The sequence below is a fragment of the Momordica charantia genome, assembly GCF_013281855.1.
Source record: "Momordica charantia cultivar OHB3-1 chromosome 8 unlocalized genomic scaffold, Mcharantia_2.0 BLBB01000008.1, whole genome shotgun sequence".
NCBI lineage: Eukaryota > Viridiplantae > Streptophyta > Magnoliopsida > Cucurbitales > Cucurbitaceae > Momordica > Momordica charantia.
This window is the reverse complement of record NW_028275166.1, coordinates 867184-891921: the sequence shown is the minus strand read 5'-3', so window position 1 is coordinate 891921 and position 24738 is coordinate 867184. Positions and strand designations below refer to the sequence as shown.

General features: G+C 35.1%; 5 protein-coding genes across 8 annotated transcripts; 3 read left to right on the top strand and 2 right to left on the bottom strand.

Moving 5' to 3' along the window:
* The first annotated feature begins 5 nt into the window (after window positions 1-5).
* GRF12 (general regulatory factor 12) lies at window positions 6-2306 on the top strand. Its single transcript, XM_022275584.2, has 7 exons — window positions 6-266; window positions 477-783; window positions 1216-1303; window positions 1393-1502; window positions 1590-1738; window positions 1838-1884; window positions 1969-2306. The coding sequence occupies exons 1-7, from the start codon at window positions 191-193 to the stop codon at window positions 1984-1986; spliced, it is 795 nt and encodes a 264-aa protein (XP_022131276.1). The 5' UTR covers window positions 6-190; the 3' UTR covers window positions 1987-2306.
* A 341-nt stretch (window positions 2307-2647) lies between these two features.
* LOC111004896 (Tetratricopeptide repeat (TPR)-like superfamily protein) lies at window positions 2648-6666 on the bottom strand. Its single transcript, XM_022276153.2, has 7 exons — window positions 5919-6666; window positions 5281-5503; window positions 4719-5201; window positions 3775-3981; window positions 3333-3470; window positions 3039-3227; window positions 2648-2905 (listed from the first exon to the last, which is right to left on the bottom strand). The coding sequence occupies exons 1-6, from the start codon at window positions 6533-6535 to the stop codon at window positions 3039-3041; spliced, it is 1857 nt and encodes a 618-aa protein (XP_022131845.1). The 5' UTR covers window positions 6536-6666; the 3' UTR covers window positions 2648-2905.
* A 1645-nt stretch (window positions 6667-8311) lies between these two features.
* On the bottom strand, window positions 8312-16063 carry LOC111004671 (alpha/beta-Hydrolases superfamily protein). 3 transcript variants are annotated; one of them, XM_022275781.2, is made up of 11 exons: window positions 15810-16063; window positions 15488-15582; window positions 15299-15396; window positions 15165-15214; window positions 14718-14813; window positions 14527-14616; window positions 14183-14275; window positions 13913-14008; window positions 13572-13637; window positions 13126-13257; window positions 8312-8763 (listed from the first exon to the last, which is right to left on the bottom strand). In XM_022275781.2, the coding sequence occupies exons 1-11, from the start codon at window positions 15984-15986 to the stop codon at window positions 8737-8739; spliced, it is 1020 nt and encodes a 339-aa protein (XP_022131473.1). In that variant the 5' UTR covers window positions 15987-16063; the 3' UTR covers window positions 8312-8736. The 3 variants fall into 3 exon arrangements, with proteins under 3 accessions (XP_022131473.1, XP_087983916.1, XP_022131474.1); XM_088127790.1 differs by having other exon boundaries at window positions 15299-15385; window positions 15810-15949; XM_022275782.2 differs by lacking the exon at window positions 8312-8763 and adding an exon at window positions 12917-13009.
* LOC111004672 (PLASMODESMATA CALLOSE-BINDING PROTEIN 2) lies at window positions 9122-11311 on the top strand. Its single transcript, XM_022275783.2, has 4 exons — window positions 9122-9351; window positions 9494-9733; window positions 9824-9860; window positions 10767-11311. Exons 1-4 carry the CDS (start codon window positions 9297-9299, stop codon window positions 11050-11052), a joined length of 618 nt encoding a protein of 205 aa, XP_022131475.1. The 5' UTR covers window positions 9122-9296; the 3' UTR covers window positions 11053-11311.
* Window positions 16064-20042: 3979 nt separating the features above from the next.
* On the top strand, window positions 20043-24204 carry LOC111004670 (SPFH/Band 7/PHB domain-containing membrane-associated protein family). 2 transcript variants are annotated; one of them, XM_088127057.1, is made up of 10 exons: window positions 20043-20308; window positions 21150-21270; window positions 21345-21412; window positions 21494-21553; window positions 21639-21797; window positions 22132-22278; window positions 22578-22792; window positions 22901-23009; window positions 23092-23223; window positions 23932-24204. In XM_088127057.1, the coding sequence occupies exons 1-9, from the start codon at window positions 20192-20194 to the stop codon at window positions 23194-23196; spliced, it is 1101 nt and encodes a 366-aa protein (XP_087983183.1). In that variant the 5' UTR covers window positions 20043-20191; the 3' UTR covers window positions 23197-23223; window positions 23932-24204. The 2 variants fall into 2 exon arrangements, with proteins under 2 accessions (XP_087983183.1, XP_087983182.1); XM_088127056.1 differs by having other exon boundaries at window positions 23925-24204.
* Window positions 24205-24738: the final 534 nt, after the last annotated feature.

The following is a 24738-nucleotide window of genomic DNA, read 5'->3' as shown; positions in this document are numbered from 1 at the left end:
TTCCTCGCAAAGAACCAGGAAAATCCAACGGTCCAGATTGAGTCTTCCTCCTCCGCCTCCATTTTTTGCTCCCCTCTTAACTCCCTCCTTCCCCCTCTCTCTCTATATTCTCTTCTGCTTCCTTCTTTTTTCACTGGTTCTCTCTGTGTTTTCGCATTTCCTTTCAATTTTTCTTTCTATCTCTGAAACCATGTCTTCCGCCGAGAAGGAGAGAGAGACCCAGGTCTACATGGCCAAGCTCGCCGAGCAGGCCGAGCGCTATGACGGTACGCTACTACCCGTTTTGTTTCTAGTTCTAATTCTGTTTGTTTCCTTCCGGATTGTGATTCGTGTGGAGAAATTTGGATCTGGGAATTAATTCTTTTTCCTTTCTGCAACGCTTCTGATGTCGAATTGTGACTGTGGTCTGCTTGATCGCTGTGTTAGATGCTTGATTTTGGAAACTTAATGCCTCCGTGATGTGAAATTTGATGCAGAAATGGTTGAGTGTATGAAGAATATCGCGAAGCTGGACCTTGAGCTAACTGTAGAGGAGAGGAACCTTCTTTCTGTGGGGTACAAAAATGTGATTGGAGCTCGGCGAGCCTCTTGGCGCATCATGTCTTCGATTGAGCAGAAAGAGGAGTCCAAGGGGAACGAGAACATTGTGAAATTGATAAAGGGCTACCGCCAGAAAGTAGAGGAGGAGCTTTCGAAGATTTGTGGTGATATTCTTTCTATCATAGACAAGCATTTAATCCCTCATTCCACATCTGCAGAAGCCACTGTTTTCTACTACAAGATGTGAGTTATGTTGTTGCAATACAACCCATTTCAATTTTGACTCTCAGCATATTTTTCATCATCGAATAAGTAGTTTATATCTTTGAAATCTAGAAAGAAAAAGGAAACGCTTGTTATGATTCTAAACCATATGTGGCAGATTTGATACTGATGGATTCCTGCTTTTCTGTGTTTCTTTCTTTTTTTGGACCAATACACCACCAAGGGAAGACTTTACACACCCCAAATTGGGGATACATGTTCTCTTCTGATCATTCTCAAAATCTATCAGATAGGCCGTAGATAGTTTGATGGTGAATATTGCTTGATCTAGCTGTTTTCTTGTCCATCCATTGTTTGGATAGTATATCTTATGTGTACTCCTATGGTGATAATGTGTATTAGCAAATGTTAGTATGGTGTAGTTACATGTCATGGGATGCATGATTTCAGGAAAGGTGACTACTATCGTTATCTTGCTGAGTTCAAGACAGATCAAGATAGAAAAGAGGCTGCTGATCAGTCGTTGAAGGGATATGAGGCATTTATTTTCTTCATAACATTCAAGTTCACATTAAAGATTACAAACAGCCTTTGCAATTATTTGAGGTGCTCCATGTTTTGTGACAGGCTGCCTCAGGCACTGCGAATACCGAACTCCCATCGACCCACCCCATCCGTCTTGGCCTCGCTCTCAACTTTTCTGTCTTCTACTACGAGATTATGAATTCGCCTGAGAGGTATTAGTATTATTAGCCTAGTTTTGAGTTATCATTATTCACATTGGAAACTCTTACCCTTGTAATGTAATGAAATTGTTGTTGCAGAGCTTGCCATTTGGCTAAACAAGCTTTTGATGAGGCAATTGCGGAGTTGGATACCTTGAGTGAGGAATCATACAAGGATAGCACTCTGATCATGCAGCTGTTGAGAGACAACCTCACCCTCTGGACCTCAGATTTGCCTGAAGATGGCGGTACAACTCATAATTCATTCTAAAAACATATCTTATTGGATATAACATTTTCTCTACTGGCTTTATCTGATGGAATCTTGATTTTTGTTGCACATTCAGGTGAAGAAAACTTCAAACCTGAGGATTCCAAGCCTGCTGAACCTGAGGTAACTCAGTCAAATCTTCTCCTTTCGATCTTGAGTTCAGTTTTTACTCTTGATATCACTTAATAAAGTTGATTCATTTGTTAGGCCCAGCAAGCCAAATGAGAGAGAGCCCCTCAACGCATCATCGAGAGATTGGAATTCTTTCGTAAGAGAACTTGAAGAATAGCTCTACAGTGTGGGATTTTGGACTGCACAATCAAATTTCTTGCGGCGTTTTTATTCATTTGGTCCAACTAAAGCTGGAAGGAAAGCTGGAGTTTTTTAGCCAAGCTTTTGTTTCAAGTTAAATTCATCTCTTTCCCCTCATTTCGTGTTACTCATTCGTAAAACTAAGTGAGCTTTGAATCATAACATATCTATTATTGTAATACACTTTTATGATAGTATCGATTATATCCACAAACTTATGTCCTTTTCTTTTCTTTTCTTTTTACAATGCTTTCAATATGATCTTTCTTGTTGCCTAAAATAATCACAAAAAGCAACAAACAAATTGACCTGAATTTGTTGAAATAAAACATTCCCATCTGTAACAAAGATCTTTACCATTTGCAACAAAATACTCCTAGAACTGAGAGCATTTGGCACTTTTGTGGCTCAAGCTTCAGTTTTTTACCATGTTACTAAACAAAAAACGACTATCAAAAACTACTGTATGCATCTCATTCTTAACTTAAAACTTTTATCCTGCAAGGGGCAAGTCCATTCAGAGAACTGAGCACTACACATAGACATTGAAAGGTCGAAAACCGTTGACGAGACATAGACATCAACTCCAGTTGGCCATATTATTCACCAGAATCAAAATCACTGAACTAAGTTTTGCTTCTCTAATTTTCTTGGAAGACAGTCAAACAAATATATTTGAATCTAAAATTCAAAAAAAAGGCATGACCCTAACATTCATCCCGCCAAGATTGAAATTCGTAGGCTCTAATAATTTACAAATATAGGATAACATTTCTTTTTGAAGAGACGAACTTTGGCAGGCTTGGGCATTTGTCCAAAGAGGAATGTATGCCTGCAAAAATATCAACTAAATTTGGTCAACTTTAAAGTGGCCATGAAGTAAACCATTCTTGAGTTTTTATATAAGATGATGATCATGTTTAGATTGTTTTGATTGCATATATTGCTTCTGCTGTAGAAGTTACCTATGCAACATAATTGGTGCCATAGTCCAGATTGAACAGCATATCCTTACGATTCTCTGTTCCCATTCGAATTTTGAAATTTTTGGCCAGGTAATCCACCCGATCATTAGTATCGTAATCCAATTCTCGTATGCATCGCCTTCTGACCTTTTTCAGCATTTCTTTTGAAGGTGAAAATCCAGCAATTACCTGACAAAACAGGTTTTATGACAGAAATTAGCACCCCCACCATGATAAGAAACGTATATCTAATATAATATATATATATATATATAATTAAAAAATTAATGTTACCATATCATCTATGGCAGAGAGAGCAGATTTGGGATCTCGATTGATGAGATGAGCATCAACAAGCAATGAATAAGATGTTGCATTTGGTTTGACGCCCAAACTTACTAAGTGTTCAAACACTCTTGAAGCTTCAAATGTCTGCCAAGTGACACCATCGTAAGCAAAACATTCAGTGTAAATGGTCTAAATATGTGTGATATGCATAAGAAACACTTGACTATACGTTGAGCCTCTTAAGTGTGTGCATGTAGAGAATACGTGACACTTGATTATGCACTTAGTCCCTTTAAAACCATAAACACGTCAATCTAACTCATAAACAGTACTTGTTATCCCTTTTCAGCCACTAACCATCAGTCAAGTCCGTGGAACCCCAGCAGCTAATTGCATGTGTGTTTTTTGTATGTGGATAAGGGAGGGGCTTAAAAGGTTAAAGGCTGACCTTCTTTAGCCTTCCAAAAGCATACATCAGAGCGTTGTATGAATGGATATCAGGGGTCAAACCAAAACTGGAACTAATTGCCTCAAATGTTTGGTAAGCACGATCAAGGTCCCATATATTCGCACATCCTAAAATTACACAATTCAATGCAGCAACGGACTTGTAAGGTGGATCTGCACGGCTTAAGTTTTCCAGCTGAAAATAAACCTAGGAAAGGAGATAAAAGATACGCTCAGTAACTCTGATGAATTAGAGGAAAGAAATAAAAATGCTCGGTTACTATGAACTTCTTAATTTAGTCATTGAATATCATCCTTTCAAGAAAGCATACCAGATATCTAGTCCATGAGATATATCAAAATAAACCCTTTGTGTGCACGTCCTGTGAGAGCCAATTGCACTATACTTACTCCAATTGACTTTTATCATAGTTATGGTCGCTAATATTCTTCTAGACTTCCCACAACAGAACTAAATTATTAATAAGAGCCCATATGGTTCTGACAAAGGAAGCTAACTCCAGGATTTGTACGGAGAAACATATAATATAATATTCTCTAAGATGAAAAAAAATAAAACAAAATATCATACTACAAATTTCATTTACATTCAAATATTAAAAGTGTATTTAACACCCGACTCCACTCCATATTAGTACTGAATGTTCATTGAACAAGTTGAACTGCTTAAATCAAATAAAAATAATGTGTTGTTTGAACAGTAACTTTTAAATAAGATCAAAATTTATTGTAACACTTTATGTTCTGGTTATATAGGAAGACTTTGCAGATGGCATCAATCCTTTTTTATTATTTGAATATTGTAAATTCATTTCTAGACCGATCGAAAAATTCATGCTACCATATTATATTTTATACTATATTACTTATAAACAGAAACATGGAAATTGCAGATTCATAATTATTATAGGTAAAAGGTTGTACCGTGTCCAGGGTCTCAAACCCCTTCTTAGAGCATGCCATAACTAATGGATATAAAGAGGTGAATGGAGAGAACATTTCTTCGCCAGCTCCATCATCAGAATTCCTATAAGCCTCTTCAAACTCGTGTAGAGTAGTAAAGGCTCTCTGCAGATTCCCAAATGATGCAAGAGCATAAATCTTTCCAAGGTAAGATTCAGGATTTGGAACCTTCTTTTGTCGCAATGAGCGCTTTAGAATTGCCCAAGCTGCATCTAAAAGAGAAGAGCTGTAGGTTCTACCTGCAGTTCCAAGTGCCGATACAACCATTCCTTCATCCACTGAAAGATGAACTGGAGGCCTTGCATTTTCACCCCGAGCAATCCATCTGGCCATAAATTCTAGAGCATAATAAGCTAGTTTACTATTATCCTCTTGCATTGCTACTTCAGCAATATAGTTACACAAGTTCCATGTCGGGCAAAGAGCTTTGTTCTGAGTAGTTGTCTGTTACAACATCAGGAAAAATAATGAAGCAATGGGCAAAAACTTCTTTTCTTAGCCATCAATTTAACTGGTTTATTACCTTGCACCTATCAATTACGGACACCAGCGTGTCCAGCCTGCCTTTATTAATACAGCTCCGCACGCATTCAGTGAACACTTTTAATGACAACATATAACCTGATTTTAAAGTCAAATCTATATATTTCAAGGCAGCATCAATCTGATCCATTGCCAACAGCATCCCAATTACTAAATCATATGATTCATCATCAGGCATTGAATCTTCTCCTGACTGCAACATACTGATCACAAGAAAGAAGTTAACGATGTTTAAAGGCTACCATATTCAAATTTGAAAATGGAAAGGAGAAATTACAATCAAGAGTTTCAAAAGGTCAGACACAGTCGCTAACTAAAGTCATGTTCCTGCCTAGTTAGTTTGCAATCCTGACAGTTAATCTCCAAGATAAGGATGAGATCAAGACCAATAACTAAAAAAACCTTCTCTAAAAACTATTACCAGTCCAAATTATATCTGTAAGATTTCAAACTTTTCATTTTTGTATGAAACTTCAAGGCGCAATTCAAGTTAAAAGGATCAGTGCTAGACCCAAACAATGCAAAACTTTTAATTCCCCGTGAACAATCAATAAGAAAGAAAAGAACATACGTCACATCTTTTCAAAATTGAATGTCGAACAAGATTCAAAATCTTACCGTTCTATCAATTTTTCAGCAGCTTCAGTCTCCCTAGCCCGGTACATCGCTTTCAATACTAAATTGAAGGATGCAGTGTTGGGTGAGATCGCATAGTCCTCCATTTGAGCCACTAGATCCAGAAGCTCCCCAGCCGTGGCGTTAACCATCAAGTTAGCCCTCAAATAATTGTTATACAAGCTAACATCCGGCTTATTAGGTTTGCCATTCTTATCCAGCGACCGAATCCAAAACTCAAACAGCTGCTTCATATCTTCCCAGCGCTGGGAAGCCATCCAGTCGGCAAAAACGTTCAACAAGCTCTGAACATCGAGCGTTTGAGACAATGCTTGAATGCGAGAGCTGGGGGATTGGTTGAGGAAGCCGAGGGGGATCAAGGACGGAGTCAGAGAAGAGTTGGGGATTGGATTACGCCAGTTCTCATTGTAAAGAGGGCTACCAGAGGCGGGATTCGGAGGAAGTGGAGTTGAAGGGAGGTCTGGTGGTTCATTAGCGAGCTGAGGTTCTTGAGAGAGAAATGCGAAGGTGGTGATGGGCTTGAAGAAGCAGACATTGTTGAGGTTTGAGGTTCTGATTAGAGTACCAGTTCGAGAGAGAATCGCCATTTTGGACGCCATGGATGGAGCATCAAAGCTGGAGAAATGGCATTTGCAGAGAGGGCGAAGAAGAAGAAGAAGAAAGAGCGTCACCGAGCAATGTTAGGGTTTTTCCACGACCAAGAAGAATGCCATCCTGAGCCTGGGTTTAGAAGGGTAATATGGTCAAATCTGAGTCTATAAACATCCAAATAGTCCACTGCCCATTTGCCACGTGGCATGCCATGGTGAAAAAAAAATATTCTTTTACGTATATAGCTTTAAAAGATCTTCTTTTAATAATTGTAAAAATGATCTTCGTTACATACTCTAAATAGTTTTTTTTTTTTTACACAATTTAGTCCATATTATTTTAAAATTTTCAATTTAATTTTAATGTGCTTTTGTAAAATTTAAAATTAGTTTTTTATTACAACATATAAGGATAAGATTCAAATTCACAGTTGAAAATAAGTGTATAAATCAGTTAGATCTATATACTTACTGAAATTTAGAATTAGTTGATTATAAATTTATGTATGACATGATACTTTATGTTGGTATATATTTTTAAAGAAAAATTTAAATCACCTAAGAAAATAAAAGTCGAATTTTCTCCAACTTCTTAATAAATTTGGAGGATGAATTATAATTTTTTTGGGTAGTCTAATTTATCCTCTCATTTATTTTATTCCTGGAGGATAATGTTAGGTAAATTTATCATCGATCAATTTTAAAAATCATGAGAGAGTGTATAATTGAAAAATGTTAAAACTAAATTCCAACCTTTTAAAAGTTGAAATAAAAAAACATATATATTATGGACTAAAGTGATCAATAATATATATTGTTTAGAAAAATAATTATGTATTATTCATTTTGAATAGTTGTTGTTATTCTTAAAAAATAAATAAATAGGTGTCGGTTGTTTTTAGATATTAATATTAAAAATATTGATTAAAAATTCAAACGTTTTACCATGATTATCAACCATTTATATTGGTAGATGGGTTGTTTTTATTACAGTGAAACGTGCTTTGATCGATGACGTGCATTTATTTATTTTTTATTCGATAAATAAAATTTTAATATAGATTTAAAATAAAATTAAACAAATTATTATAATGAAAGAAAATAATGACACCATGTGATTTAACAAAAATAAAATATCTTAAGTCGAACAAGCATTTGAAAGAGAATCACATTTTGTTGTAAAGCTAAAAAATACTAATTAAGGTCCAAATCTAAAACCTTAAAAAAATGGTCACAGTCAAAGTACATAAATAGCTAGCTTTGGGACATCAAAAACAATATATTTATTTGGAAAATTTTAGTAGTTCGTTAGGGAAAATACACGATGTCGTCTCTCAACAGTAGCTTGAATGAAACAGCTTCATCATCTTAACCTTTTTTTTTAAGTTAGAAAATTACCAGACTTTTAAAGATGATAATAGATATCTTATTCACTTAAACTGTGCTCGAATTGACTTCCTCGTCTCATTCCTAAACCAAAAATATTTACATTATTTTATTCTATCATTATGGTTCGAGACATCAATCCACATTGTTTTGTTTATTTTATATCCATAAAAATTAATTTTAGTCTATAATATCTCTAGGGTTGGGCAATCCCTAAAAGAGATCCATGCCCTATACCAACGAAGTAGAAGGAAACAAATAAGAAAATGTTTAGTTTTTTGTGCCAACATAAGCCTAGTTCAGTGATAATTGACAATTCCTCTTGAAGTTGAAGGTTCAAACTCACGACCATCTGATCGAACATAAATATCTTAACTCGTTAAGCTATACTTGGCACGATTTAAAGAAGTTAATAATTCAATACATGGTTCCATAATCTATACAAGTTCCCAGCATCGGAGTAGTTATATTAATGGATATAAATGCAACTTTACATGTGTGGTGAGTGGTGAGTGGTGAGTTTATAATCTCCAGGGAATATCAAATTCCACATTCCATTCATCACTTCAACCACCTTTACAAGACTGACGCATCAATGTAAAAGTGAAGTGATTTCAAAGCAACCCCTAAAATTCAAACCTTGTTGTCAATTTCCATTTTTTGAACATTTTGGCTGTGCATCCTACCTAAGCTTGTTTTCTCCTTTCCCTTCTCCACACAATCTTTCTCATGTTCACTCATGGAGGATGATCCCAACTTTCTCTTCTTAATCATCAAAGAAAATCAATCCCCCAACTTTATCACACTCTTATTCTTTATTCTATTCATGTTTGCAGAGTAATTGAGTCAACCTGTAAATCAAAATATATACAACAGGATGATGTAAGGTTATGTATCTCAATCTCAAACTATATAAATTTCCAGACTCATGAATCAAATTTCCAAACTACGTGAGCTTTCAACCCCATGAATCTAATTTCCAAACTTTTCAATCCTAAACTACGTTTCAATCTCAAACTAGATAAATTTTCAAACCCATGAATCTAAATTTCAAACTTTTCAATCTCAAACTACGTAAATTTTCAAACTCCTATACCAAAATACCTCAATCAGCTGATAATGCTCTACTTTTTGGATGTTAAATATCTTGGAATGTCAAGACAGAAAAAGGGGATGGAAGGAAAAAGGAAAAAGAAAAAAAAAAGGTGAATAGAGACACACTGGCACCGCCCCTACATTCTCTTGCCCATTAGAAATCTCCATTCTCCACGACACCTCTCTCTCTCTCTCTCTCTCTCTCTCTCTCTCTCTGGTTTTGCCACTTCTCTTGAATCGCCGATATTTCTCCTCTCCCCTGTTCTCTCTCAGAATCTTCTCCTCAGCCATGGCCATCATCTTGCTCTGCTATCTGCTCTTCATGGCCTTCACTGGCCATTCAAGTAAGCTTCTGGAATCTTTCTCTTCCTAGGCATCTCATCATTTTAAGTAATTCCGCAACTTATAATGGAATTTCTGAAGATTAGAATCTGAAACTAACTGTTGTCCTCCATTGTTGCAAAACTTCTTTTTCTTCTTCCTCAGGCGCGACCTATTGTGTTTGTAAGGATGGGCAAAGCGATCAAGCCCTTCAGAAGAGTCTGGATTATGCCTGTGGAGCTGGAGCCGATTGCACTCCAATCCTTCAAAATGGCCCTTGTTTTCAACCCAATACCGTAAAGGATCACTGTAGCTATGCCGTTAACAGCTATTTTCAGAGGAAGGGTCAGGTTCAGGGTAGCTGTGATTTCTCAGGAACTGCCACGCCTAGCCCGTCTCCTCCTGGTATTACACCTTCTATTTCAGCTTCTTCATCAACTGTTTTGTTTCTGCTGCTTACAGTTTTTTGGGTCTTTTTATCCTTTTTTCTTACAGCTGGAGCTTCTGGGTGTGTTTATCCTTCCAGTCCCAGGTACCACTTCAATTCCTTCACCCTCTTCTCTTGCAGTTTTTGGAGAATTGATCACTTTTTAGATATTACTTTCTGTTGAATGTGTATGTCCCAAATGAAAAGGGGTTTTGAGTTGTTGAATACTTTGTTTACAAGATGTGAATTACAATTGGGGTGGAATTGGAATCGGAGAGGTCAAAGAAAGTAGAGTTCTAGTCTCAGTGATCTCCATTTTTTATTACTGGGAATTTGGGTCTGAACATGCTACATCCCAATTTTCTAGAGACTTTCTTTCTCTCACACAAAATTATCTTTTCCCCTACTTTTTAAGTTGGTGTGGGTGAGAATCTGCTGCCTGAGAAAAAAGAGGGGGGAAAAAGAACTTCTGTCAAGAATCCAATTCCCTCTCTCTTTTCCTAAGTTTGGCTTTGTGGGGATTTGTTCATAGCTGTTGCATCTTTTTCTCTAGAAAGTTAAATTTGTAGATAATATAATCTACATGACCAAATACTGTGATTAAATACATCATTTTGGATAAAAATCTTCCTATGGGTAAATTTTTTTGACAGTAAAACTTCACTTTTACCTCCCTGTTTCAAAACAGTGGAGTAGATCCAGAACCCTCTCATTGATAATGTCTAAAAGACTAAAACCACTTCTTTTAACAGTGCTTTGCCTACTAAAAGAATGCAAGCTGTCTGATGTTGATATGACTTTTTTTGTGTCATATTTGCCCTCTTCTTCTCCAAGATATAATTCCATTGTTTAGACACCTATCTTCTAGATTTGCTTTAATTTTTGATGATCCATATCTGCTTCCTTTTTATGTCCAATTACAAATTTTACCTTTGAAGTTTCCATGAATGACAATGACATTAAAACCAATTTCCCTTTCCCTTTCCCCTCTCTGTTTTTTCTCTGTTTCAGTGGCACAGGAACCCCCACCACAACCCCAACCAGCACCACCCCAGCGACCACCATGCCCGGCACCACGCCGGGAACCACCACAAACCCATCAACAACACCACCCTCAACCATGACCCCAGGCACCACCTCCCCCTCGGTGTTTGGCAGTGGGATAAGCCCAACGGGTGGCGTTGGGAGCAGTGGGAATAGCATTGATGGAAGTGCTGCTGCAGCTCTCACTGCAGCAGCCTCTAATTTCTTGTTCTTCACAGCCACTGTGGCGTTTTGGTTGTCGCTCTTCTTTTAGGGAGGTCCAAGGACGACGACAATGGCGGCCATTAGTTTTATTTGTTGGATGGAAGGAAAGCCAGGAACGTTGTTTTCTAAAGTTCTAAAAAAGGGTGGAGAATTTGATTCCTTATTGAATGGTGGTATGATTTTCTACTGGAATGGAACCTGATCCTCTTAGATATTTTTCACTTTTGTATATCTAATAGAGGCTGTATTTTCCTTAATTTAATGGGACTTTGTACCCACTAATCAATAATTCTGCTCTTTGTTCATCATTAATTTCTTTTTTCTTATAATAAAGTTCATGGGGTTTTTATTTAAGCGTACAATAAGCAGAGTGGGAAATTCGAACTCATGACCTCTTGGTCAAAGATAGATGTCAATTACTGCTGAACTAAGTTCATGTTAGCATAATAAAAATAGGTGTCAATTACTGCTGAACTAAGTTCATGTTAGCATAATAATGATAGGTGTCAATTACTGCTGAACTAAGTTCATGTTGACATAAAATTTATGACTTGTGTTACTTTAGGTAAACTATATGCTATAAGAGTGGTTAAATTTTATAAGGTTCATATTTACGAGGTGAATGGAGGATAACACGGGTGGGACAAGATGCGGATTGAAGACACATGATACCCAACTTTAATAATGGATTTATTTTTTATATATATAAAAAAGATATATATATGTGTGTTTGGAAACTCATCCAAACAATACTTGAACATTTGGTGGTAGCGCTATGAATAGACTAATGAACTACCTACCAACTATATTTGGTTGATTACAATAGATTCGTGCCCATATATGTGATGAGTAAGTGCTTACTTTAAAATCTGATTGATAATAATTTTATTTATAATTTTCTATTTTTTTAAAATTTTATTGGCTTATGGATTATCTATTTTTTTAACTGTGTTTTAATCCTAGTTCAATTAAAAAATAAATAAAGACGGAGTCAAAGAAAGTCTATTTGAACTTGTTATGAAAATAAATTTTAGAATAACAATGACTTGACAACCATTGCAGCCATTGTCACTTTTGCTGCCTGATTAGTTAATCAATTTCATCAATTAGTCAATTAGAGGTAGGAGTAAGAATTAAATATTCAATGTTTACGAAGGTTACTAGTAGTGTAGCTTAATTAGTAGAACTATGTTCAAATTGACCTGCTGTCGTAAAAGAATTTTCCATACAACCACTTATATTTTCAAGTTCTTTACCATATCATTATCATCAATCCCGATTTATCAAAAGAGATACCTACCCAATAAGTTAAAGTTATTAATCTGCAAAACAGCCAATACACAGGATTTCAATTTTTTGAAAAAACCTCAAATTCAACCTCCAAGAATGTAAATGTGAAGAAAATCCAACCATTGAAACTCAGTCCATAAACTTATATCTGTACATTGGCCACAGACTCAGGACACAGGCCCATCCATTTCAAAATTTTCTAGGCTCAAAAGACCCATCACAGCTAACCTAGAATCAAACGAAAGTTAGCTCAAACAGGAGTTAAACGGGTGATAATTTTAACCTTGCTTTTTGATCAAAGATATATCTTTTGTTCAGGTTGATTTTTATTTTCCTCATTTTGAGGCAAGAGTACCTGCCTATCTGGATCAACTTACCAGAAAACTAATCCAATGGGACAACAATTTAACCATTTAAATAGGTAGCTATTATGTAATTTAACCCAAATCCCCAAAGTTCCTCTACTTTTTTAACTTGACCCATTTAACCCATAACTTCGAAGTCTTTACTCTTCTAACTTGTCTCTTAGACGACTAGACCAACTCTCATGTAGTTAACTAGTCCTAGATTTTGGAGGGAGGGAGGGAACTACTTCCACCATCATCTGGCAAAGAAACACAATCAGAGGCAAATATTATGGAGTTTTTGGTTTAATTTGATTTCCACGATGTTATATTTTACTGGATTTCAACATGTAGAACACCTTCCAGCCCTCACTGCACAGCACACGCCAGGATTGACAAACCAGAGGCAGAATGAAGAAAATCCATTAATAGGATTAAACAATGTAAGCAGGTGCAAAGAAAAGTTATCCACTATTAACATACTGAACCTCTTTTCTGGAATCTTCGTGAACAAATTGCATAATCAATTTGGCAACAAAACTTGGCTTCTCGACATGAGGAAGGTGGCCGCATTCAGGTATTTGACGAATAACTGCATTTGGCAGTTCACAGTGCAACCTCTGCATTGCATTTTTAGAAAAATCATGTGGTGAGGTTATTCTAACAATAATGATTCAATGCAAAAAGGCAAAAGACGATAAAGCCACTTGGCACTTAAAAAATAAAGGAGCTTGGGGAAGGAATTGATTTATGTCCACCTACCTAGGATTTAAAATCCTATCAATTTGTTGGTAATCAACGTAGTAGGGTCAGGTGGTAAAAATAAAAGATTTTTCTTGTTTGCTATATCCTTCACGGCCTTTCTCACAATATTTTCTGGCAACCTAAATCAATTTTACCTGTCTCATTTTTTAGAATTGCAATAAACACTAACCACTGCAAGTTTGTTGCTGATGATTTGATCATCCTCGCCCCATATAATAAGCGTCTTCTGCTTCACCTATTAAACCAGAATTACCTAAAGATTCTCAAATTCTGATAACTGTTTTTTTTTTTGGTTAGATAAAAATGTTAATAAGATAATTGGCAAATAAACCATAAGACAAGGCATTCATTCTTATTTCTTCAACGACATTAAAGAAAAGTCATTTGAACTACCCTTTCTTGATGAGGAATGAGATCTTTCCCTACCTCACACTAACATACATACAACTTTTCATTGATATGGCTGATGCGACTTCATCAGACATATAATATCAAAGAAATTGTACTAACCTTTTCAATCTGGCCACCGACATCATATCCTCCACTTGACATAAATTTAACAGTCGCATCCTCCCACCAAGGCAGTAAACAATGCAGGCGGCCGATCTAATAAAATATTAGTAGGGATAGAAGAAAAATAGTAGGATCAGGGGGTGAGTCGATTGGTTATAAACACATAGCATTTAATCTTTATGTCAATTAAGCCTTCAGTCTAACAAGATACACGTCGAGTCAACAAGATACGATAATTTATTCTCCTTTATGCAGGAAAAAACTTACATTGCTCCAATCCAGGTTGGTACTAAATGATATGTCAGTGAAGGCTAAAAGATTCACATATACGCGCAGGGGAACGCTCTTCAATAAAAATACCTGATCAAAATAAGCCACTGCAGTTATGACAATGCCATACAACAAATCAACCTAGATAACTCTCGCCATAAAGATTTTGCAGAAGAAATTAATACGAAAGTTTCTTGGTGGTGCTACGCAATATCTTTCATGTTTTCCTGTCAAACAAGAGTTTGTGGTTCTGTCTCGTAATTGCATAAATTAAAACTATGAAGGAAAATGCTTAGCTAGCACACTCGATGGAATGTTCAAAGAAGTGAGCAAAAACTCACCCCAGCATAGGCAATCAATCTTGGTAGAGTAGCTAAGTTTCCTGTACCTTCTGCATATACACTTGCATCAATCAACACAAGCCTATCAACCTGAAATCATCCCATTACATTAAACAGAAAACTCAAGGATAACTTTGAGTTGGGATATAACTTAAATTTTGTAGTCATAAATTTGATTTGGAGATACTTACAGCTTCTGGATGATTGACTGCAAAATCAATAGCAACAGCAGCGCCAAGGCTGGGTCCAACCAATACCATTGGCCTTTTAATATAAGATTTCCAAAGCTATCGTCAGGACAGAGCAAAAACTTAGTTAGTTTGAACATAACCGGGCAAAATACAATTGGGATCAACAATCAGAAATTATGCAAAAAAAGATAAAAAGAATGAAAAGAACAGGATAACTATGAACAAGTCTATAGAAACGACAGCAAAATGAAATAAGCTAATAGCAATGCTGTAAGTGTCATATTATTAAAAGAGCACAACAGGGTATGTGCTTGGAAAGTCCAATTATGATCATATTGGAAGGAAGCATAACTGGAATTGAAGAGAACATTTCCCCAAGTACATAACAGGAAAATCATCTTATTTTTAATAAGAATAACACAGATCTTAATAGAACGTTTTCATCACCTGATACAAATGATCGCGTTTAGAAGTCACGTCACATGGTGGCAGTCTTTCTATCACATGCAACTGCGAAAATTAGAGACAGAAATGATGGGAATAACGATCAACGAAAAGAGGAATACAGCCATTAGACAGACCTAAATCAGAAAAGCCCCAGCCAAGAATGTCGACAGCCCAGGTTTCTAAACCAGCTTCCTCGAGCAATGGATATGTGTATCTCCATTCTAAACAGGAGCTGAATATAAGATGTGATGAACGATGAAAGGATAAACAAAAAATAAAATAAACAATTGTGTTGGATTATTGTAACTAGTAAGTGAAGGAACCTGTCAAACCCATGGAGAAGAACCACTGGACTTGCTTTGCTCTGTATTGACGGCTTCACGAAACTGCTCATAATACAAGTGTCAGAGAAGCTGACCTGCATGCAGAGCGGGAACAATATAAGTCAGATAAGGAACACAGAAAATCCCTCAGAAGTAAAGAACCCTTTGATCAAATTGGATGGCAGAATGCCAAAAGAAACATGGCTTTATCTCCCTCGCATGGCGAGGTCCAGTTTCCATTTTCCCCCGCCTATCCCAACTAATTAGCACGCGACTGGACAACAACCAAATAGTATGAATTTTCAAGAGAATTCGAACTTACGGGTAGCCTCTCAATTCTTGTAGCGAGCTTCCGAGCAAACTGGTCTTTGATATTCTCAACTTCTTTGGGAAGGAATGAAGGAAATTCGTTAATGGTGAACCCTAGACGCTTCGGTTTCTTCCATTTCGTGTGCAGTGGAGCGGAGCCCAAACTGGAAGCCACTGTTAGAGCGAGCATCTTCTTCACCAGCTATGGCGCAAGCGCGGGCAAAGGCTCTATCCAATCCAAACCAGGGGCTGTTCTATTTCATAGTTAAATTACAAATTAGTCCCTGTTGCGTTTATTTTATCCCATCCCACCCCTGACTAAATAAACATTGTAATTTAAATACGGTCAAAAGGAAAAAACATTCTTCATTTAAATATTGATCTTACACATTATTTTTTACGGCCATTTTTTTAATACAATAAATTGGGGATATAACTTTCGAACCTACCGCCTCTAAAACGAAAGGAGGAGATGTAATTAGAGCTATGTTAATATTGGTGTTTTGACCACTATTTTATTTTTTGGTTATTTATTATTCCCTTTTAAATTAAATTTGTAAACTATACTTTCATTCACATATTTATTTGGTTTTGTATATAATTCTAAAAATATTTTCAAAATTTAATCTAAAATTTAAAAACTAAAAAAATCATAATTTTATTTTTGTTCTTAGAATTTGACTGGGAATTCAAATGTGTTAAAACACATCAAATAAATTTTGAGCAAACAACCATTATTTTTTTAAACATAAAATTAAAAATGAAATGGTTATTAACTTGACCAAAATAAAATAAGGATGAGTATGAGTAGTGAAAAATATTAGGTGAGAGTGGTTAGGAAGCATAATACATGTTAAATAATATTTTTAATATGTTTCGCATTTATTTTGTCAAAAAGATATACCATCTCACGTCACACTTGATGTATTATGCTAAATATTACTAATTGATCTGGTTAGCACGTTCAACCAACATTATTCTTAGGAATTTCAGTGAATAGAAATTCAAATCAATTAATTTAATTTGTATTTGTGTATATAGTGTAAAAGTCATCTAGCTTAGTTTAATTATTGAATAATTGATAATCTCCTCAATTCTTATTGAACAAAACAAAAGGCAATATATTAATAGGAAAATTTGAGGATCATCCAAATAAGCAAGAATACTATTTCTACGAAAAATACCATTTATGGGTATTTCAATCGAAATATCGGAAGGGAATGATAGCTCTTTTTCTCGTTCTTGAAGTGCTTCAAATTGAATGATGAATCCATTTCTTTGCCTCTTTGCCAACAAATCATAATTACCGTGGAAAATAGCAGGATATGTGAGATTACATTGACCCGTACATAGGATTGGATTAAGTTCTGAATAATAAGGAATTCTGCTTTCGTTTTTACCAGAGAGATCCGAACTATAAAATTTTTGTCTCACTTTATCGTTATTTACTAAAAGACTAGAAATATATCTTCTTTTGACAGAAAGAGACAATGAACGTTAATTTGATCTTGATCCTTGTAGAGTGAAAAAGGGACTACACTGCATTCGCACGAACCTCCCAATAATATCCATAAATGACTTGTTTTTGGTAAGAGATGGACAGGATAAAGTATCTCATTGATAAAGAAGCACCGTAAAGATCAATTAGTCAGGTTTTTGGCCGATACAATAAAAATTGCTTACTTATATCATGATATAAGATCAAAATGAAGGAATCCACTTATGTAATAGGGTGGATCCCCTACGATATTGAGTAGCGGTGTAGCATTAGATCCCAAAGACAGTAAGTCTTTTCTTTCTTATAAAGGAAAGTCTTTTTCAATGATTCTATATAAATTTCTAGATGAAACAAGATAGTTATCTTTCAGAAAATTGTAACAATAGTGGAATGCCTATACTTTATTCTTCTGAGTTAAACTTGGAGATGGAAGTCTTCTTTCGTTTCTCGACGGTGAAGTAAGACTAAGCTCATGAGCTTATTATCCTAGGTCGGAACAAGTTGATAGGCTCCCCTTTTTTACGTCCCCATGTCCCTCCCGTGTGACGACATGGGGACGAAAAAATGAAAGAGAGGGATGGGGTTTCTCTCGCTTTTGGCATACTCCAGCCATTGAAGAGAGAATAGAAGACATAGTGTTTTTTTTTAATAAAAAAAGTAAAAACCGAATAATTTCATTCAATTATAAAAAGTTATCTTTAATTATAACAAGTTATTATTATAATGAATAATATAATAGTAATCATGGTTAGAAACTCAAATTTTAAATTATGTAGTGGAACATTTGTTTATTATTTTTATTTTAGAATTTCTAATTCTCTAATTTATATATTCTATAGATATTATTTTATTCTAGATTCTATTCTAATCAATCATGATAGATTATTCTACTACTACCTTGTCTATTGAGTATAAGAGAGCAAATGATGGTATAGCAATGAACATTGGGATGATACTACGAAAAATGGTCCAATGAATCTCGATAGTAGTTCCATGAACAATCCTTTGCGGTATTTTATTGTTTTATAGTGGAAATGCCATAAAGCGCGAACCAAGATCCGTGATACGAAAACAAAATCAGAATGAGGAAGAAAAAGATATCGTGATGTAAGTTTATTATTCCTTGCATGGTTCCGCTACTACAGGACACTTACCTAGCCAACATTTAGATCCGGCTCTACCCAAACTTTTCTGGTTTCGCTACAACACCTGCTGCTCTAGCTAATTGTCCCCCTTCCCAAGTGTGATTTTATGTTATGTATGTCGGTTGAAGTAGATTCTTCTTTCGATAACAAATTGATGAGTTAAAGTAAAATACTAAAAATAAAGACAGAGAAATTAAAGGACAAAACAGACTTTAGGCTTAAAAATAAAAATAAACAACTAATTAGCTGTTGACTATAAATGGAGCTGCAGACAAAGTTTTAAAATAATCTAATTTAAAAATAAATTAAAAAATAATGTTAGTCTAAAAATAACTGCAAAGTAAATGTAATTTAAATAAATAAATTCAAATGTAAGTTAGGTTTTTCAAAACTATTGACAAAAATAGGTTAGGTCAAAATAAAAGTCAAAACTCGCCCTGTGAGGCAAACGTGTATATTTGATTGGGCGGAAATTGCGTACATTGTCCGCGACTTTCACTTTTTTATTTTTTTATTTTTGGAAGTCGCCTACATTGTAGGCGACTTCTACCTTTTTATTTTTTTAATTTAATTTAATTTATATTTTAATTTATATATTATTATTTTATTAATATTTTAATTTATATATAGTTATTTTATTAATATTGCAAAATTTAATTGAGACGTGATTAATTTTTTTGTTCATTTGTTTTTTATTTTAAATTTTAATTAGAATGTCATTTAAAGTCTAAAAGTTTAAAATTATATTAAAACCGATTAAAATGTCATTTGGCTTATCATGTTTCATCTTCGTATGTTCTATAAAATAACATTTAAATTTAATATAAACTAAATCGATAAAAAATTATTAAATTAATAAAAACCTAAAAGTCAAGGTATAAATTACATGAAACCAATATGTTCTGTCATTTGCATGGCGAAATATATTGCTTTAAAAACCTAAATTTTGGGATATGTAAGGGTTTTGTTTGTTTTATAATTATTTTGTTTAAAATTATCGCATTACAAGAATATATCCATCATATTGTAGGTAATTCATGAACTATTTTCCAAATATGAAAAAATTAACATGATGGTATTCTTCTTAAATTATGATTTTTTAAATAAAATAAAAAAAGTAAAGGGATATTAGTGAGAAGTGCACGCTCACAACTTCTAAATTCAAAAAAGAAGAAGTGGGCAGTCACTTCCAAATTTAACCAAAAACAAAGGTGGCTGCGACTTCCAAATTTAAAATAAAAATAAAAATAAAAAAATAATAAAGGATCTGTCAGTAGAGACGTGGCTCCATCTGTGCCACTTCGGGAGAAGTCGCAACCAATAACTGCTAATTGACCACGATTTCGATATTAGTTGTAGGCAATGGTTGCGATTCACGATGAAAATCGCAGCAATCATCTGCGATTTTGGGTAAATCGCAGTCTATACCTTCGATTCATCTATCCTATTTTTATAATTACTTTAAAGCCTCACGTGTTTGTGATTTGTTTTTAAAAAATAATTATTTAAAAAAAATCCAAATTTTGCCGACTTTTAGAAAAAAAAAAAAAAAGAAAAAAAAAAAATATATATATATATATTTTCAGCCCACTATGAAGCTTGGCTGGCAAGAGATTTCTCGTTCAGAGCAGTTCTTCCTTCATTTCGGAAAACAGTTGGATTCAATCTGCGAAGCTGAAAGTCGAGAACTCCACTCGCCGCCCAAGACCTTCTTCGTGATTCGATTCAGTGTTTTGAGAGTGTGTCCTCGCCATGGATCGCAATCCGCAACCGCGACCACCATCTCCGCAGCCTCGTCCTCCAGAATCCGGCGGCAGTTTCTCATCCATATTCGCAGTTTTCGCCACCTTCGTCGCCATCTTTTCCATGGTATCTTATCGCTTCCTTATCGAGCTGCGAAACGCGCTAGGTTTCGTGATTTTCTTTTTTTTTTTTCTTAAGTTTCATGTGGCTACAACTTACTCTTTGGATGATCCATTATTTGATACGATTTTTTCCTATCTGAGGTCAAAGGCCTTTGTCCGAGCTGAATGCCCTGATTTTTCGTCTATGTTGAGTTATGCTTTTAACACTTCATGTACGAAAGTGCCTGTATCTTCGACTTATTATAACTTCTGTTGTTTGATTGTGTCATTGGCTGTATACTTGTTATTAACTCACATTCGATGCCATATTACGATATATCTATTTATTTATATAACTGTGAGTTTTATTGCTCAAGTGGAAGTTAGAAAAGGCTTTCCAATCCATTCAAATAAGGGCTGGAATCTATTGCAAAAGTTTCTGTGATTAATGCTTCAAATGAAATCACTAAATGTATGACACTTGCCAAATTCAATGATGGTTATAAAATTATATTTATATATTCTGTCTATCTCTCTTTTTTTTCTTCTTTTTGTTTTTGTTGAGAATATTACCTGTTTACCTTCTTCTTAGCCGTGCATTGTCCTACAAACTAGTCTTATCCATCTTTGCAAGTTGATCTTGTAGCAGTTTGGTTAAAAGAATTCGTAGCTGTTAAAAGTAGGAGCCTAAAATTAACTCAATAATTAAGAAATTTTGACCAAATGAGTCGTATAAGTTATAACAAATAAACTTCAGCAAATTGAAGGAGACAATGGACAGGATATGTAAACATGAACAATTTTGAAAGCATTGTGCTTGATCTAGTTGATTTTAGTGGCTGTATAACAGCATTATGTATATGCAGGTGGTGATTCCATCTCAATCAAACTTTAAAAATAACTTTTCCATTTTACACCAAGTACCAGAAGGTCATGTGGGGGTATATTGGAGAGGAGGTGCCCTTTTGAATACAATAACGGATCCAGGTACAAGTCTATCCTTTCTTTTTTTGGTTATCGGAACTTATGTCCTGGTACTTCTATTCATATTAAATTTTCAGGTTTCCACCTGAAGCTGCCTCTGTTAACCCAGTTCGTGCCTGTTCAAGTGACCCTCCAGACTGATCAAGTAAATTAGACTTGAAAAATTTTCAGCCAAATTTAGGATTTCAATATTTTTCAAGCTGTACTCATTTATGTCCATATGCAGGTAAGGGATATTCCCTGTGGTACTAAGGGGGGTGTAATGATCAACTTCGAGAAAATAGAGGTGCAATTACCAGGAAATTCCTTCGCAATAATTGATGTTAGAATTTCTTATTTTTCATCTTAGTTGATAAGGATGCTATTTTCAGGTTGTCAATCGTCTCCGCAAGGAATATGTGTATGACACTCTGGTCAACTATGGGGTGAATTATGATAACATATGGATATATGACAAGATTCATCATGAGATCAATCAGTTTTGTAGCTCTCACAGTCTTCAGCAAGTTTACATTGATGTGTTTGATCAGGTTTGTAAAAATAAACATGAAATGTATGCTTTTAAGCTGTGTTGTTATTGTTTCTATTTACAAGCAGCCTGCAGAGCTGATTAGAGCATTACGCCAAGCGTATAATCTAGCTATTAAAGTTTGTCCACTCCAAGTATTTTGGCAACTTACTGCCTCATTTGTAGAGAGTCATTTTTATCAAATGTGCTCTTTTTTCTTCAGCTGTGAATTCTTTCAAGGAATCCGTTTAAGGCTTTAAAGCTGATGTTTCCATGAAATTTCTCATAGATACTTTTCCGCTTGACATTAAGCATTTTTTAAGCATCAATGATCAGTTACTACTTTTCATGTTCAGATTGACGAAAAGATGAAAGATGCTCTCCAAGGTGACTGTACACGTTATGCTCCAGGTATTGAAATCGTCAGTGTGCGTGTAACAAAACCTACCATCCCAAATTCTATCAGAAAGAACTTTGAAGACATGGAAGTGGAACGCACAAAGGTGCATCTCTATCAAGGGAAAACTTTTTTATTGTTCTGTTTGAGTTTTATAAGGAGGTAAAAATCACAATGGCTGGAACTGAGAGTATATGTTGAAGACATACAGAAGCATCTTTGGACACTCATATTCTCTCATGTCATTTGAATTCAAAATCAAGTTTACACCTTTATTTTCAAAATATTTAGCGTGAATACATGTGCAAGTATACTTATATGTTCATATTTATATGAATAGGCATCAATAAAGATTACCGCTTGTCTTAATTCTAATGCTATGCAGTCTTGGACATACTTGGATAGGTTTTAATCGCCATAGAGAGACAAAGGGTAGTGGAGAAAGAAGCAGAGACCAATAAGAAAATGGCAATTAGTGAAGCCGAGAAGAATGCCAATGTTAGCAGGATCCTCATGGAACAGAAGTTGATGGAGAAGGAAAGTGCCAGGAGGCAGCAAGAAATTGACAACCAAATCTATCTTGCCCGTGAAAAAAGCCTTGCGGATGCCAATTATTACCGGTACTCATCTCCTTTCGCCTTTCCTATTCCTCACCTCCACTTTTCGAAGTGAGAAATGAATGTGGTTGCATAGAGCCTGAATGAGTAATGACATTCATTTCTTTTCAGTGTACTAAAAGAAGCTGAGGCAAACAAGCTGAAGCTTACACCCCAGTTTCTTGAGCTTAAATTTATCGAGGCCATTGCTGATAATACAAAGATTTTCTTTGGGGATAAGGCACGTACTCTCTTTTTGCTTATGGTACATGACATACGCATTATCTGTCTATAGCTTAACTCATTAGCTTTGGTTCTGCTAGGTTCCCAACATGGTTTTGGATCAGAGGCTGCTGGGAAACTTCCTGCATGAGGTATCAGAAGGAGTATCAAGAAAAGCATCTGGAGAGGAAACCTTTGAAATGTAGATCCAAGATACATCTTCTAATGTCAAGGTATACTGGTCTCTCTCTCTCACAACATTCTTTTTTCTAGTTCAAGGACTAAAATAGGTATTTTGAAACTTCATGGACCAAAATGAAATTTAAACATAAAAATTAACATTTTCTTTTTATATCCGTAAGGTAGGTGGCCATCATGGGGTTTGAATCCATTCCCTCTTAATTACCTTAGCCCCTTTGGACTAATAAACCATTCATGATGGTTACACAAAAATTAACATTAGATGGAGGTGAAACAACATTTTAGCTGGGATATTTCTCTTTATGGTCTACATATAGGAAGAATTCTTCACAAAGCAAGAATAAGTTTTTTCTTTAATTTTCTCAAGTTCAGCTTATGTTTACTTTATAGAATATATGGAGGAAAATTTTGGTATTTTAATATTCTTTGCATTAGTCTCCAAAGAGGCAACCTGGTTGGCAAGGACTTGGGATCTCTTGGTCATATTGGCTTAAAGGTCTCAAATTCGAACCTCCCAATAAACTTAATACCAAATACCCTTAATTTCTCCTGCATCCGGATCTTGGAACGTGCACAGTTGCTTCTGGGTATAGGAGAGCAAAGCTCCAACTCCTAGTTATCATATATATACACATTTGCATCAAATTCATTTCTTCATGAGAATCACTTAAAAGAGTTTAGAGTTCATCTCGAGCTTTATCCCGGGGAAGGTTCTTGATGTTCTCTAATGCAGAATGCAGATGGTTGATTGTGATCTCCGTATCATGTTCTACCAGATAAGTCAAATGAGAAGCAAGTTTCATGACGTCATATATTGGAATCTCCATTTTTGTAGTTTAACAAGGAATTTTGATTCACAAATTTTGAGTATGTTGCTTAGAAACGTGAATTGATGGTTCTTTTGAATAAAATAATTTCAATAGAGTTAGAATAAAAACAATTACTTCAGTTTAACGATGATGGGGAATGAACAATTGAATCATCTATAGAATTAATTATTTTGTTTGATTCAATTATGGAGTGCTTCTCTTCCTGGTAATTATACTTTTTGACAATTCAAAACCTTACACCATGTTACAAAGATTATGCTGCAATGAACTTGCAAACACGCTAGAAATTCAAGTACAACAACTTTATTTAGTTTAGTTTATTGTTTATTCTTTTGCTTTATTTTGTTCTTGCATTACTGTTGTATATATTTCAGGCACGAATACTCACGCATCTGAAAATAATACGAAGTCTTGTACCATGTTTCTTAGCTCTCTTATGCTGTTGGGATATTTTTTACACAAAGACATTTGTTACCATAATTTCATTCTTCCTTTTTCATCTCACACGATAAATCGATAATTGAAAGAAACGAACAGAAATATAAGATATTTATGAACCTGATAGTTTACATATAACTAAGAAAAGCAAAAAGGAAAAGAGAAAACTTATAAGGACTCGTTTGATAATGTTGTTGTTTCTCATTTTTAGTATTTAAGAAACATAAGCGTCCGGTAACGGTTTCTATTTTACGTTTCTCATTTTTATGAAATGTTTCC

Excerpts from the sequence above, each read along its gene's own strand:
- LOC111004672 (XM_022275783.2), top strand. The coding sequence starts at position 9,297 with ATGGCCATCATCTTGCTCTGCTATCTGCTCTTCATGGCCTTCACTGGC. Across the intron at positions 9,734-9,823 it reads GCCTAGCCCGTCTCCTCCTG|CTGGAGCTTCTGGGTGTGTT; the intron begins GTATTACACCTT and ends TTTTTCTTACAG. Across the intron at positions 9,861-10,766 it reads GTTTATCCTTCCAGTCCCAG|TGGCACAGGAACCCCCACCA; the intron begins GTACCACTTCAA and ends TCTCTGTTTCAG.
- LOC111004670 (XM_088127057.1), top strand. The coding sequence starts at position 20,192 with ATGGATCGCAATCCGCAACCGCGACCACCATCTCCGCAGCCTCGTCCT. Across the intron at positions 20,309-21,149 it reads TCGTCGCCATCTTTTCCATG|GTGGTGATTCCATCTCAATC; the intron begins GTATCTTATCGC and ends ATGTATATGCAG. Across the intron at positions 22,279-22,577 it reads TGGAAGTGGAACGCACAAAG|GTTTTAATCGCCATAGAGAG; the intron begins GTGCATCTCTAT and ends ATACTTGGATAG.
- GRF12 (XM_022275584.2), top strand. The coding sequence starts at position 191 with ATGTCTTCCGCCGAGAAGGAGAGAGAGACCCAGGTCTACATGGCCAAG. Across the intron at positions 267-476 it reads GCAGGCCGAGCGCTATGACG|AAATGGTTGAGTGTATGAAG; the intron begins GTACGCTACTAC and ends AATTTGATGCAG. Across the intron at positions 1,503-1,589 it reads ATTATGAATTCGCCTGAGAG|AGCTTGCCATTTGGCTAAAC; the intron begins GTATTAGTATTA and ends TTGTTGTTGCAG.
- LOC111004896 (XM_022276153.2), bottom strand. The coding sequence starts at position 6,535 with ATGGCGTCCAAAATGGCGATTCTCTCTCGAACTGGTACTCTAATCAGA. Across the intron at positions 5,202-5,280 it reads CCGTAATTGATAGGTGCAAG|ACAACTACTCAGAACAAAGC; the intron begins GTAATAAACCAG and ends ATGTTGTAACAG. Across the intron at positions 3,471-3,774 it reads CTTTTGGAAGGCTAAAGAAG|ACATTTGAAGCTTCAAGAGT; the intron begins GTCAGCCTTTAA and ends GTCACTTGGCAG.
- LOC111004671 (XM_022275781.2), bottom strand. The coding sequence starts at position 15,986 with ATGCTCGCTCTAACAGTGGCTTCCAGTTTGGGCTCCGCTCCACTGCAC. Across the intron at positions 14,814-15,164 it reads AACGCGATCATTTGTATCAG|CTTTGGAAATCTTATATTAA; the intron begins GTGATGAAAACG and ends TCCTGACGATAG. Across the intron at positions 13,258-13,571 it reads TCAGCAACAAACTTGCAGTG|AGGTTGCACTGTGAACTGCC; the intron begins GTTAGTGTTTAT and ends AATGCAATGCAG.